Raw genomic sequence first — 15197 nt, 5'->3', positions numbered from 1 at the left:
CTGCCTGTTACCTAACTCCGCCCAGTCTGTGAAATAACTCCGCCCCCTGCCTGTTACCTAACTCCACCCCCTGTCTGTGAGATAACTCCGCCCCCTGCCTGTTACCTAACTCCACCCCCTGTCTGTGAGATAACTCCGCCCCCTGTCTGTGAGATAACTCTGCCCCCTGTCTGTTACCTAACTCCGCCCAGTCTGTGAGATAACTCTGCCCCCTGCCTGTTAAGGCTGATTCATACTCGGCGCAAACGCGCAACTGTTCTGGCTCGAGAACCATTAATGACGTCATCGAAAGCGCCAACCCCTTCACAGTTCCTTCAGCTCATAAGCGCAGTTTGCGCCGAGAATGCGTCACATTTGCAGTTCTCTCCAGACCAGCGAGCGTCACTGTTGAGGAAACAAGCTGAAAAGCATACGAAGAAAGCATACACAATGCCACCTGTGGTGTCACGTCAGCAGAGGCTGGCACATCTGATGCGGAATGAATTTACTCTGGGTGTAGAACTGTATATGTATCTCAGAGCTAAGCGGCTGCGGCAAAAACAGAAGAGAAGGTGGAATGTTCGTCCTTTGCAACAAGACGAACTTTGTCAAACGTTGTCCCAGTGTAACTTCATAGACGTGTCGTACAGATGTTTGTAGAGGCGCATCCTCTCGGTCACCGCGGTCTCTGCAGTGTTCATTTTTTTTTTTTCTTGGTCAACTGTTTCCGGTTGAGCGCGCGTGAAGTCAGAAAAAAAGTTGTGTGCGCGCCCTTGCGCCGCGCGAGGATTTTCTAGCTTGCGAAGGGGGGCGTGGCGGAATTTTGGGACACGTGACCGTTTGCGCCATTTGCGACCAGCTAGTATGAGCGAGGTCGCGCCGAGTAAGAATCAGCCTTTACATAACTCCGCCCCCCTGCCTGTGACCTAACTCCGCCCCCTGTCTGTGAGATAACTCCGCCCCCTGTCTGTTACCTAACTCCGCCCCCGTCTGTGAGATAACTCCGCCCCCTGTCTGTTACCTAACTTCGCCCAGTCTGTGAAATAACTCCGCCCCCTGCCTGTTACCTAACTCCGCCCAGTCTGTGAAATAACTCCGCCCCCTGCCTGTTACCTAACTCCACCCCCTGTCTGTGAGATAACTCCGCCCCCTGTCTGTGAGATAACTCCGCCCCCTGTCTGTTACCTAACTCCACCCCCTGTCTGTGAAATAACTCCGCCCCCTGCCTGTTACCTAACTCCGCCCAGTCTGTGAAATAACTCCGCCCCCTGCCTGTGAGATAACTCCACCCCCTGTCTGTGAGATAACTCCGCCCCCTGTCTGTGAGATAACTCTGCCCCCTGTCTGTTACCTAACTCCGCCCCCTGTCTGTGAGATAACTCCGCCCCCTGTCTGTGAGATAACTCTGCCCCCTGTCTGTTACCTAACTCCGCCTCCTGTCTGTCACCTGAATCCGCCCAGTCTGTGAGATAACTCTGCCCCCTGCCTGTTACATAACTCCGCCCCCCTGTCTGTGAGATAACTCCGCCCCCCTGTCTGTGAGATAACTCCGCCCCCTGTCTGTGAGATAACTCCGCCCCTGTCTGTGAGATAACTCCGCCCCCCAGTCTGTGAGATAACTCTGCCCCCTGCCTGTTACATAACTCCGCCCCCCTGCCTGTGACCTAACTCCGCCCCCTGCCTGTTACATAACTCCGCCCCCTGCCTGTTACATAACTCCGCCCCCTGCCTGTTACATAACTCCGCCCCCTGCCTGTTACCGAACTCCGCCCAGTCTGTGAGATAACTCTGCCCCCTGCCTGTTACATAACTCCGCGGCCCTGCCTGTGACCTAACTCCGCCCCCTGCCTGTTACATAACTCCGCGGCCCTGCCTGTGACCTAACTCCGCCCAGTCTGTGAGATAACTCTGCCCCCTGCCTGTTACATAACTCCGCCCCCCTGCCTGTGACCTAACTCCGCCCCCTGCCTGTTACATAACTCCGCCCCCCTGCCTGTGACCTAACTCCGCCCCCTGCCTGTGACCTAACTCCGCCCCCTGCCTGTTACATAACTCCGCCCCCTGTCTGTGACCTAACTCCGCCCCCTGTCTGTTACCTGCCCACAGGTAGAACTTCTCGAAGCAGCTCTTGAGCACAACACTATCGTCTGCTTGAACACTGGCTCAGGGAAGACCTTTATAGCAGTACTTCTAACTAAAGAGCTCTCCCACCAAATCAGAGGACCCTACCAAGGAAACGCCAGGAGGACGGTCTTCCTGGTGAACTCAGGTGTGTGTCTGCTGATGCCGGTCGGTGCTTTGGTTGGTTAGAAATGGCTGATCCGGTGTTTGACCGTATGTGTGTGTGTGTGTGTGTGCGCAGCATCGTCTGTGATTCAGCAGGCGGCGGCGGTCAGGACGCACTCTGACCTCCAGGTGGGAGAGTACACGGACTGGGAGGAGAAGTCCACGTGGAGCGACCACCACTGGAGCCAGCACATCGGTCGCAATCAGGTTCGTATGTGGCCACGTTCCCTCCTCACTAGGGATGGGAATCGAGAACTGGTTCTTGTTGAGAACCGGTTCCCAGTGTTTCAGTTCCTTGGAATCGTTTGGCGCTTTTTGCAATCGATTCCCTTATCGATTCCAGTGGGCGCGAATGACGTCACCGCGCAGCGTTGCGTGGCGAGTCCAGCGCAGCCAGCAGCCAACAGTAAACATGGCGCCCAAGCGGTACAAACGCTCGAAAGTTTGGTTACACATCCCTAAAAAAGACGACAACAGGGCAACTTGCAAAGTGAATATTTCACCAAAGGGAGGAAATACTACCAACATGCAATAACTATGAATGAATGTCGCGTTTTCGATCTGCTCCGGACTAACGTTGGTGAATCTGAACCCAGCAACGTTAGCAACGTTAGGATGTCCTCGGCTAACACTGCAGGTAACTAACTAACAAACACTGCCTATCATGTTAGCAGCATTTGCCTGATTGTAAAAGCTGCTGTTAGTAACGGTTAAGGTTAAATGAATGCCTTCTCAGGCATTACATTTAGATGAAATCATGAGAGACAGAGCCTGACTGGCTCAGAGCCAGAGGCTGGTGGTACTACCCCCAGTTCACCTCTACCTCCAGCTTCTCCTTTCACCAGAGCAGGAAGAGTTAAATTACCCAGGCCAGGATAGACCAATGTGGACCTCACCGTTGTTGGGTTTGTGAGGTCATGACTCGTGTTACTTCTAAACTAAACAAAGTTGATGCTGATCGACCGGTTTGTTGTCCTTTTTCTCCAAATGAGAATCGATAAGGGAACCGACAAAGAACCGAATCGTTAAGCAGAATCGAAAATGGAATTGGAATCGTAAAAATCTCATCAATTCCCATCCCTACTCCTCACGGTCCGGTTCTGTTTCAGCTCAGACGCTCAGGCAGGACCAAGAGAAGAGACGCCTTTCATCATCAGATTCAGAGAAATAACTGTAGAAAAGTAGGCGACCACTTTAAAGGTACCCAGGCTCCGCCCTCGCAGTGACGCAACACCTTCGGCTCTGCTACACTTACTCAGGCAAACTGCTCATTCAGGTGGATTCGAGTTCCCGAAAAAATGGGAACTCCACCCACTTTGTCGGGAAGCAATCAACTTTGAGCAGCGCCAACGGCCCAGGGTAGAGGCGTGTTCAAGGTAGTGACGTGGTTGAACTGCCACTCAACCCATGGATTGTACACGGAAGCGCTTCATTCAATATCAACATGGAGCAGCGTCAAGTTGACACTGCTGTAGATGCTGTAATTAAAGTGTTCGACGGGAGATTCTCGTTAAAAATCGAGCAAAGAACAGCCCTTGAATCATTTCTTGACAGGAAAGACGTTTTCGTCTTGCTCCCTACTGGCTTTGGTAAGAGTTTAATCTACCAGTTAGCCCCACTGGTAGCTAAATCATACGTCAGAGGAAAGAGTGGTGTGATTGGCTTAAGCTTAGGCACAGCCTTTTCTGGCCTCAACCAGTAGCAACCCGAGGGAGGCGGGTTGACCAGGCCATTTCGAATCGTATTTGTTATGGTCTTGGTCAGACCAGAATCTCGAAGAGATTTGAAAGTCTATGTTAATCAGGCTACTTTAAAGGGACAGTTCGCCTCTTCTGACCTGAAGCTGTGTAACATCCCATATCAGCAGCATCATTTCTGAACATCTTCTTACCCCCTGCTGCGTCCTGTGAGCAGAGTTCCAGCCTCGTTTTGGTGCTGATGAAGGTAGTCCGGCTAGTTGGCTGGGGTTTAAAAAATAAAGCGTTTGGCTTCTCAAAAAAATATGCGTTCAACAGAGTAATACATTTGCATCACAAAATGGTTCTCCAGGAAAAAGTCAGAGCTCACAATCTCTTGGCACTATTTTCTCTCCCTTCGTATCACTGCCTGCTGTGCAGACCTTGCAGACCGAGCAGCAAACACCGTAACAGGCGCGGCTGTCGCTAGGTGGCTGTACTTTTAGAATAGATTTTAAGATTCTCTTACTGGTTTTTAAATCTCTGAATAGATTAGCACCTCCGTACATTTCAGAACTACTCACAGAATATGTTCCAAATCGAGCTCTAAGATCATCAGGTGCTACTTTATTAAGTGTTCCTAGGAAGAAATATAAAAAGACGGGTGAAGAAGCTGCTTTCTGTTTTTATGCACCAAAAATAGCGCCAAGCGATTGTGAGGTCTGACTTTTTCCTGGAGAACCATTTTGTGATGCAAATGTATTACTCTGTCGAACGCATATTGTTCTGAGAAGCCAAACGCTTTATTTTTTAAACCCCAGCCAACTAGCCGGACTACCTTCATCAGCACCAAAACGAGGCTGGAACTCTGCTCACAGGACGCAGCAGGGGGTAAGAAGATGTTCAGAAATGATGTTGCTGATATGGGATGTCATACAGCTTCATGTCAAAAGAGGCAAACTGTCCCTTTAAAGCTGAGCAGAGAGCTGTTAGAGCTGTTCCTGCAGCCGGGCGCTGTTTAATCAGTAAGTTATGATGGAAGCTCTCGGCACGTCGCTGTAAACAAGCTGCACGCAGTCAGATGTGAGCGTCTCCATCCTAAAGGGGTCGGTGGTCAGATTTGAGCCCTCAGCCTGGTCATGTGACTGCAGACAGTGTCTCCTCCAGCAGAAAGTTCTGACGATATTAAATCAGATTTATGAGGAACGGTTTGGTTATTCAGACAGATGCACTGGAAAAAATGCCCCTCCAAAAATAAATAAAAAAACGACAAACAAAAGACGTTTTTGCTTGAAATAAGCAAAAAAATCTGCCAATGGAACTAGTGAAAATCGGCTTGTCAAGATTTCTTGAAATAAGATGTGATATTTAGGACTTTTGAGTTAAAAATTATCTTGAAATTAGCTTCAAAACCTCTTCAAATGTAAAAAAAAAAGCTTGTTTCATGTGAAATGTGACTCAAAACAATTTGTTTTCAAGACTTTTTCATTTAACAAGATATTCCAGATGTATTGTATTTAAACAAGTCCCTATATCTGGCTGAAATAGAACTTGTTAGGCAGTTGTGTCTTATATTAAGTGTAATGAGATACTCAATGAGACAAATATACTTGGTAAGATTTAGATTTTTTCCAGTGTGTGAGAAGGTGTGACACTGATCAGGAGGCGGAGTCTCTTCCTGACTCAAACAGCATTAATCGTATCTGATGTGAGGATGAACCTCTCCGTCCTCTCCCCAGGTGCTGGTCATGACATGCCACATTTTCCTGCACGTCCTGAGGAATCAGGTGTTACCGCTGTCTAAAATCAACCTGGTGGTGTTTGACGACTGTCACCTGGCCATCACGGACCACCCGTACTGTGACATTATGAAGGTGAGGTGCTGCGGGGGGGTTCAGAGGGAGCTGCAGGCCAGCTGTGAATGACCGCCTGTCCTCTGTCTGCAGCTGTTCGAGGACCGCACATGTGGCCCACGCATCCTCGGCCTCACCGCTTCTATTCTCAATGGAAAATGTGACCCGTCGGAACTGGAGCAGAAGATCCAGAATCTGGAGAGGATCCTGAAGAGCAACGCTGAAACGGCGACAGACCTGGTGGTCCTGGACAGGTGGGCAGAGATGCTCAGGTTACACCTGAACCTGATTCGATCCAGGAAGGAATGAACTGATTGTTCCACGCTTTGTGTTTCAGATACGCCTCTCAGCCCAGAGAAGTGGTTCTGGACTGCGGCCCGTACGTGGATAAGAGCGGGCTGTCGTCCCGTCTGCTCGCAGAGCTGGATGAAGCAATCCTCTTCCTCAGCGACTGCAACATCTGCGTTTTCAGGGAGGACCGGGACCCCACCTTCATCTCCAAACAGGTCCGAGCTGCAGCGCTGTGTCAGCGCTGTGTCAGCGCCGTGTAGGAGCCGCGTGAAATTACAGTAAAATTTCTCACAGTAACATGACCTGAGGTGTGTCTCTGCCTGCAGATCCTGAGCGACTGCCGGGCCGTGCTGCAGGTGCTCGGGCCGTGGTGCGCAGACAAGGCCGCGGGCATCATGGTCCGCGAGCTCCAGAAGTACATCAAGCACGAGCAAGAGGACCTGAACCGGAAATTCCTGCTCTTCACCGACACAATCCTGCGCAAAGTGCACGCTCTGTGCGAGGAGCACTTCTCCCCCGCCTCCCTGGACCTGAAGTTCGTCACCCCGAAGGTCCTGCGGCTGCTGGAGATCCTGCACGAGTACAAGCCCTTCGAGAGGCAGCAGTTTGAGAGCGTGGAGTGGTACAACAACCGCAACCAGGACAACTACGTGTCCTGGAGCGACTCGGAGGACGAGGACGAGGACGAGGAGGTGGAGACCAAAGAGAGACCCGAGGCCAACTTCCCCTCGCCGTTCACCAACATCCTGTGTGGGATCATCTTTGTGGAGCGGCGTTACACAGCGGTGGTCCTCAACCGGTAGGATCTGTGTTGCACTCGTGGTGGTCCTGTGTCCGGTGATGTGAAGCTTTGGGCTGTTCCTGACTGAACGCCAGCGTTCAGCTCTGAAACAGTCTGAAAGCTAACGATCTGAACTCTGTAAACATGCAGGTTCCCCCTGCTGTACGTCAGAGTTTAAGGTGATAAATGGTTAAATAACCCTGAAACAGCAGCCGGATCTGTGACATCACAGCCATCCACTGGTGAGACGAAGTTAAGAAATCATACGGTTGTTAGATCGATTCTTTCATTGGAAGCTCAAGAACAAGCCGGAGGAATCTCAAGTTAAATAAAGTGTTTATTGGTAGTCACTAGGGGTGGGACGATATGCTTTGGTCACGATTAGATTGTATCACGATTCTAAGGTGCCGATTCGATTTTTAGCGCAATTCTTGATAATTGCGATTCTACAAGTATTGCGATTCGATATAATCAGTAATTGCAATTTTCTTCCTCATTAAAAAACAAACAAGTTGAATCATACACTTCTAGAATGAATGTCGTTCCCATAAACAATGCACATCAGTCTGTGTCAGTCAGTCCAGCAGCTGACATTTATTTCAACTGAGACAAAAAGAGGCATTTTTTAAGTTTACAGTTACAAAATGAATTGAAATGTCCACACTGCACAAATGTGGGCTAGTTTTAACATAACTTAATGTAATGAATTGATGAAGCTTTTCTGGACACGGATATGACGTAATATAATCGATTCATTGGAGAAAAATCGATTCTTAAAATCATCCCATAAAAAATCGCGATATGTACATGAATCGATTTTTTTCGCCCACCCCTAGTAGTCACATGTCAAAGCATATCAGCGCTGGGCTCAGTGGAACAGAGCTCCTGCAGGAAATCCGTCAGACTGAGCCTCGATTTCCGGGTATCATTTGCATTTATAGCCTCATAGGTTGGACTCACATTCGACCGAGTATGATTGGACATGAGTAGGTTCTACATGCTTCGTCATGTTCTCTGGATCAGCCAAACAATGTGTGAATCTGCCCCTGCTTTCCCAATTGTTTTGTCTTCCCATTCCTGGATCACTTTAGGTCATCGTGGAAAAGTACAGAGACTATTTCATTCATAATGTCTAAGAACAAAGCCAATTTTAACACAGTAAACAAAGGGGAGTCGTATTTATCATGAACCAGACGGCGCTGTGGCGGTAACATCTGTCTGTGTGCAGCAGGGCGACGCTGAACACGTGTTTATGTGGCATAGACAGCAGCAGGTTAGTGAGTGTTTGTGTTGTGGCTGATGCAGCTGCGTGTGTTTCAGGCTCATCAAAGAGGCCGGGAAGCAGGACCCGGAGCTGGCTTACATCAGCAGCAACTTCATCACGGGCCACAGCATCGGGAAGAACCAGCCACGCAACAAGCAGATGGAGGTGGAGTTCAGGAAGCAGGAGGAGGTGAGCGCACACACCCGGTTCTGGATGTGTTACGGTCCAACATCGACCAGGGCTGTGTTCGAAACCGCCTACTACATACTACATACTACATACATACTGCATACTCATTCGATCAGACAGTATGCAGAGCGTTTACCCACAATGCATTTCACTCCTGCCCGAGCCGAAATCAGCCGGCCTGAAGCTGATTTCCCTTAAACTCTAAACTCTGTAAACTTTAGCAACATTTGAAACATTTTCAGGCGAGAAAGTAGTCGTTTAGATCCCCAACGTGTTGAAAACCTGACAAAATACTGGCTATTTACAATTTTGTTCCCACGAACAGCTACTAAAGCTAGCCGAAGTTAGCAACGCACTTCCTGTTATTTTCACAAAATAAAATACCCGTTGCCTTTTATCATAGGGAAAGCCATTACCATACAATTGGTGCTTTTGTTTTGAAAACAGGAAGTGAACCTACCCTCGTTGTAGCTAGCTTGAAACTGCCGTTTTGACAGGAAATGACGATCGGCGACGTCACGTTACGTTGCATCTTGGGGAGTTTGAGTAGTAACCTCATGATGCATACCCAACATTTCGGAGAATCTAGTATGCATTCGGGAACTTAAAAAAAGTTTAAGTTTGTGGGAGTAGTAGGAGAAGTAGGTGGTTTCGAACACAGCCATTGTTTCTGTTCTGGACCTGATGAGCTGCAGGATGCCACTGTGGACATCCACCAAAGAGCCTTCATCCCTGAATGTCTCTCCATCCTCCTTCTCACCTTCTCTCACAGGTCCTCAGAAAGTTCCGGGCCCACGAAACCAACCTGCTGATCGCCACCAGCATCGTGGAGGAGGGCGTAGATATTCCAAAGTGTAACCTGGTGGTGCGGTTCGACCTGCCCACAGAGTACCGGTCCTACGTCCAGTCTAAGGGCCGAGCCCGGGCCCCCGTCTCCAACTACATTATGCTGGCCGACATGGAGAGGACCAAGACCTTCGAGGAGGATCTGACCACCTATAAGGCCATCGAGAAGGTGAGCGCCACAGAGATTTAAATGAGGTAAATGATAAAGAGATTTGCTGGGACACAGTGTGGAAAAAACCTTAGTGGCGTTTCCAAAAACCCCAACCACCAGTTAATACACTATAAATATATTCATAGGATGTATCTCACCCCCAGAAGGCGTTATTCCATGAAGATTATCACATCTCCGAATGGTGATCTTTGCTCACTTAATGCCTAGGGGTCATTCTCGCTGTTTCCCAGCCTTACTTTTGCTCAATGATGAGTCTTCTTTAAATTTGTCCCTACAACAGTCGTATTCTATGGGCGGGCCTCACAGCAGCCAAGAAAATAGCTGTTTTCACACTGAGATCCGCTACCATCGCAGGTCCAAATTGCCACTTCGTCCCGCGTCGAGCAATGTGAAAGCTTGGCGTATTAGGTGATCCGTGCCGCCTGAAGCCGAGTTCCGGGGGCGTTGCCTAGTGGCAGAGCGTCACACGAAACACATAAAATGCTGGGCGTGTACAATGACGTAGGCACCTTCCAGCAGAGGTCCATCTTTCACCGTCCCCGACATGTGGCGGTAAATAACGTCCTCTGCTCGGAGGCTGAGGAGCTCGCGGATCTCCTTGTCTCCCCAGTTGGACATCTTCAAAAATGTCTCGAACTTGCAGAGTAGAACTTGAAGTGAAACTTGTCCTCACCTGTCGCTGTTGTTTTGATCAGCTGTCCATCCCGTCTTTTAAACTCCTCACGCCACGCCCACGTCCATCCCGCGTCAATTGCTTTCACATCAAATTCGGCTCGGCAAAAACGACTAGCGTCCGACGCGGGTCGAATGGCGAGTCGAGTTGACACCCCCAGCCCGGATCGTCAGTGTGAAAGGAACAGCGGACACACTAAATTCGTGAATTAAACGCGGGACCTTCCTCAGTGTGAAAGGGGCTAATGCTGGCCCTTAGATGGCAACCACCACATTCCTTGGCCTGGCAGCATTGGGCCAATTCATTTCTTGAAATTGTCCTGATGGAGTGGTCTGTTGCCCGTATGCACGGAGCCAGCCATAAGACTTTGCAGGGCTGGGAAGCAGCATACAAGTTAGTTAAAGAAAGGGTGCAGCACCACTGACCTTGATTTCTTATTTATTTATTTATTTATTTATTTATTTATTTATTTATTTTTGTTTTATTTTGTGGGAGAGATCCTGGGTGGGAGGTTCATACTGAGTCGCCAGGGGTATGGAGGGTTGTTATATTGTTGTTCCTCTGAAATATGTGGGTGATTTCTTGTTAAGGAATAAAATAATTTATTTGATGAGAACATATATATATTTGTACATTTCTCAATAAAAAAGTTGATCACAAAAAAGAGAAGGTGAGCGCCACACGACCGGTGTTCAGTAGGTGGCGGTGATGATGATGATGTGTGTGTTCTGTAGATTCTGAGGAATAAATGCTCAAAGTCAGTGGAGGTGGGGGAGTTTGAAGCCGAGCAGGTTCTGGATGACGACAACATCCTCCCTCCGTACGTGCTGCGGTCTGAGGACGGCGGTCCGCGAGTCACCATCAACACCGCCATCGGCCACATCAACAGGTAACGCGCCTGCTCCCCACGGCCGTCCGTGTTGGTTCGACCCGTCTCTGAGGTGTCGGCTCTGCCCCTCAGGTACTGCGCCCGGCTGCCCAGCGACCCGTTCACACACCTGGCGCCCAAATGTAAAACCGCTGAGATGGCAGACGGACGCTTCCAGTCCACGCTCTACCTGCCCATCAACTCCCCGCTGCGAGCCCCCGTGAAGGTTCGGATCGAGACTTGAGTTGACTGGTCCTGACCCGCCGATCTGTGTGACTGATCCAGGTGTTCTTGGGGTGTTTTCAGGGTCCAGTGATGAGCTGCGCCCGGCTGGCAGAGAAAGCTGTCGCACTGCTGTGCTGCGAGAAACTCCACAAGATCGGTAAGAGCACAAAAAGTTCTGCCTGTGGCCCGTAGAACCTGCCTGTTGCCCGTAGAACCTGCCTGTGGCCTGTAGAACCTGCCTGTGGTCCTTAGAACCTGCCTGTGGTCCTTAGAACCTGCCTGTGACCTGTAGAACCTGCCTGTGGTCCTTAGAACCTGCCTGTGGCCCGTAGAACCTGCCTGTTGCCCGTAGAACCTGCCTGTGGCCTGTAGAACCTGCCTGTGGTCCTTAGAACCTGCCTGTGGTCCTTAGAACCTGCCTGTGACCTGTAGAACCTGCCTGTGGTCCTTAGAACCTGCCTGTGGCCCGTAGAACCTGCCTGTGACCTGTAGAACCTGCCTGTGACCTGTAGAACCTGCCTGTGGCCTGTAGAACCTGCCTGTGGCCTGTAGAACCTGCCTGTGGCCTGTAGAACCTGCCTGTGGTCCTTAGAACCTGCCTGTGGCCCGTAGAACCTGCCTGTGGTCCTTAGAACCTGCCTGTGGTCCTTAGAACCTGCCTGTGGCCCGTAGAACCTGCCTGTGGCCCGTAGAACCTGCCTGTGGTCCTTAGAACCTGCCTGTGGTCCTTAGAACCTGCCTGTGGTCCGTAGAACCTGCCTGTGGCCTGTAGAACCTGCCTGTGGCCCGTAGAACCTGCCTGTGGCCTGTAGAACCTGCCTGTGGCCCGTAGAACCTGCCTGTGGCCTTTAGAACCTTCCTGAGCTTCAGCCTGGTTTGTTCTGTTCCCTCACAGGTGAGCTGGACGATCACCTGATGCCGGTGGGGAAGGAGACGGTGAAGTACGAGGAAGAGCTGGACCTCCACGAAGAGGAGGAGACCAGCGTCCCGGGCCGGCCTGGTTCCACCAAGAGGAGGCAGTGCTACCCTAAAGCCGTACGTCGCCCTCATCACGACCACCTGTCGGCAGTTCTGTTACACTGTTCGTTGCCCGAGTAAACCAGCTGTGGGGCTGCCGGAACCACAGGTTACCTAAAAAACCTGTGTGACCCGATCTGAAACCGCCCAAAGAGTGCAATGTGCAAACAGCAGCAGAAAGGGGATAGAGGTACCCCTTCCACAGGTGGATGTAGGGATGGATGTGCACCTTCCACAGGTGGAAGGATGGATGGATGTACCCCTTCCACAGGTGGATGTAGGGATGGATGTACCCCTTCCACAGGTGGAAGGATGGATGGATGTTCCCCTTCCACAGGTGGAAGGATGGATGGATGTACCCCTTCCACAGGTGGATGTAGGGATGGATGTACCTCTTCCACAGGTGGAAGGATGGATGGATGTGCCCCTTCCACAGGTGGATGTAGGGATGGATGTACCCCTTCCACAGGTGGAAGGATGGATGGAGGTACCCCTTCCACCGGTGGAAGGATGGATAGAGGTGCCCCTTCCACAGGTGGAAGGATGGATGGAGGTACCCCTTCCACCGGTGGAAGGATGGATAGAGGTGCCCCTTCCACAGGTGGATGGATGGATGGATGTGCCCCTTCCACAGGTGGACGGATGGATGAGGTACCCCTTCCACAGGTGGATGGATGGATAGAGGTACCCCTTCCACAGGTGGAAGGATGGATAGAGGTACTCCTTCCACAGGTGGATGGATGGATAGAGGTACCCCTTCCACAGGTGGAAGGATGGATGGATGTGCCCCTTCCACAGGTGGATGGATGGATGTGCCCCTTCCACAGGTGGATGTAGGGATGGATGTGCCCCTTCCACAGGTGGATGGATGGATGTGCCCCTTCCACAGGTGGATGTAGGGATGGATGTGCCCCTTCCACAGGTGGAAGGATGGATAGAGGTGCCCCTTCCACAGGTGGATGTAGGGATGGATGTACCCCTTCCACAGGTGGAAGGATGGATAGAGGTACCCCTTCCACCGGTGGAAGGATGGATAGAGGTGCCCCTTCCACAGGTGGAAGGATGGATGGATGTACCCCTTCCACCGGTGGAAGGATGGATAGAGGTGCCCCTTCCACAGGTGGATGGATGGATGGATGTGCCCCTTCCACAGGTGGACGGATGGATGAGGTACCCCTTCCACAGGTGGATGGATGGATAGAGGTACCCCTTCCACAGGTGGAAGGATGGATAGAGGTACCCCTTCCACAGGTGGAAGGATGGATAGAGGTACTCCTTCCACAGGTGGATGGATGGATAGAGGTACCCCTTCCACAGGTGGAAGGATGGATGGATGTGCCCCTTCCACAGGTGGAAGGATGGATAGAGTTACCCCTTCCACCTGTGGAAGGATGGATAGAGGTACCCCTTCCACAGGTGGAAGGATGGATAGAGGTACCCCTTCCACAGGTGGAAGGATGGATGGATGTGCCCCTTCCACAGGTGGATGGATGGATAGAGGTACCCCTTCCACAGGTGGATGTAGGGATGGATGTACCCCTTCCACAGGTGGAAGGATGGATAGAGGTACCCCTTCCACAGGTGGATGGATGGATAGAGGTACCCCTTCCACAGGTGGAAGGATGGATAGAGGTACCCCTTCCACAGGTGGAAGGATGGATAGAGGTACTCCTTCCACAGGTGGAAGGATGGATAGAGGTACCCCTTCCACAGGTGGAAGGATGGATAGAGGTACTCCTTCCACAGGTGGAAGGATGGATAGAGGTGCCCCTTCCACAGGTGGATGGATGGATGTGCCCCTTCCACAGGTGGATGGATGGATGTACCCCTTCCACAGGTGGAAGGATGGATAGAGGTACCCCTTCCACAGGTGGATGTAGGGATGGATGTACCCCTTCCACAGGTGGAAGGATGGATAGAGGTACCCCTTCCACAGGTGGAAGGATGGATATAGGTACCCCTTCCACAGGTGGAAGGATGGATGGATGTACCCCTTCCACAGGTGGAAGGATGGATGGATGTACCCCTTCCACAGGTGGAAGGATGGATAGAGGTACCCCTTCCACAGGTGGAAGGATGGATGGATGTACCCCTTCCACAGGTGGAAGGATGGATGGATGTACCCCTTCCACAGGTGGAAGGATGGATAGAGGTACCCCTTCCACAGGTGGAAGGATGGATAGAGGTACCCCTTCCACAGGTGGAAGGATGGATAGAGGTACCCCTTCCACAGGTGGAAGGATGGATGGATGTACCCCTTCCACAGGTGGAAGGATGGATGGATGTACCCCTTCCACAGGTGGAAGGATGGATAGAGGTACCCCTTCCACAGGTGGAAGGATGGATGGATGTACCCCTTCCACAGGTGGAAGGATGGATGGATGTACCCCTTCCACAGGTGGAAGGATGGATAGAGGTGCCCCTTCCACAGGTGGAAGAGGCACATCCATCCATGTAATGTAAGACGGTTACTACAACTTAGGTCTTCTTGTACAATACTCTAGTGCATTATCTCATGTCCTGATGTGCAATATTACAATATCACCTTGACACTTTAACTACAATGTCACATTAAATACATTGTCATTTTAATTTTATCGACGCCTTATTCAATTTATTTGTTAAATTTTTTTTTTTTTTTTTTGTCACCCCCTTTTTGTGTTTTTATTTTCTTTGTGATTCCATTTTCTTGCTCTTCTTTTTAATGTACCGCTCTTCGCCCTTCTAATTGCCCTTCGGGGATAAATTAAAGTTTTTTCTGATTCTGATTCACGGCTCTCCTTCCTCCTCAGATACCTGAATGCCTGCGGGACAGCTACGCCGTACCTGAGCACACGTATTACCTGTATGTGATCGGGATGGTCCTCACCACGCCGCTTCCTGATGAGCTCAACTTCCGCAGAAGGAAGCTGTACCCACCGGAGGACACCACCCGCTGCTTCGGCATCCTCACTGCCAAACCCATACCTCGAGTATGTTTCCGTGGTGTCCCCTGCTCTGTTTTTATCCTGTCAGGGTTTGCTGTGGAGATGGCGGTCATGAGTCATGGTAACGGTTTGACCAGTTTGGGACCTGTG

General features: G+C 50.7%; 1 protein-coding gene across 2 annotated transcripts in view; it reads left to right on the top strand.

Moving 5' to 3' along the window:
* Positions 1-15197, top strand: part of dicer1 (dicer 1, ribonuclease type III) — a 41327-nt gene that overhangs the window by 4364 nt on the left and 21766 nt on the right. For both annotated transcript variants that reach the window (XM_075448901.1, XM_075448902.1), the window contains exons 4-16: positions 2086-2248; positions 2342-2472; positions 5681-5815; positions 5888-6048; positions 6132-6300; positions 6412-6884; positions 8187-8319; positions 9092-9334; positions 10745-10899; positions 10972-11104; positions 11185-11260; positions 11999-12138; positions 14913-15092. In XM_075448901.1, the coding sequence (XP_075305016.1) occupies positions 2086-2248; positions 2342-2472; positions 5681-5815; positions 5888-6048; positions 6132-6300; positions 6412-6884; positions 8187-8319; positions 9092-9334; positions 10745-10899; positions 10972-11104; positions 11185-11260; positions 11999-12138; positions 14913-15092 (2292 nt within the window). The remainder of the gene's footprint in view (positions 1-2085; positions 2249-2341; positions 2473-5680; positions 5816-5887; positions 6049-6131; positions 6301-6411; positions 6885-8186; positions 8320-9091; positions 9335-10744; positions 10900-10971; positions 11105-11184; positions 11261-11998; positions 12139-14912; positions 15093-15197) is intronic.

This window comes from Odontesthes bonariensis, chromosome 17 (genome assembly GCF_027942865.1).
Source record: "Odontesthes bonariensis isolate fOdoBon6 chromosome 17, fOdoBon6.hap1, whole genome shotgun sequence".
Classification (NCBI taxonomy): Eukaryota; Metazoa; Chordata; class Actinopteri; order Atheriniformes; family Atherinopsidae; genus Odontesthes; species Odontesthes bonariensis.
This window is presented reverse-complemented; position numbering and strand designations above follow the sequence as displayed.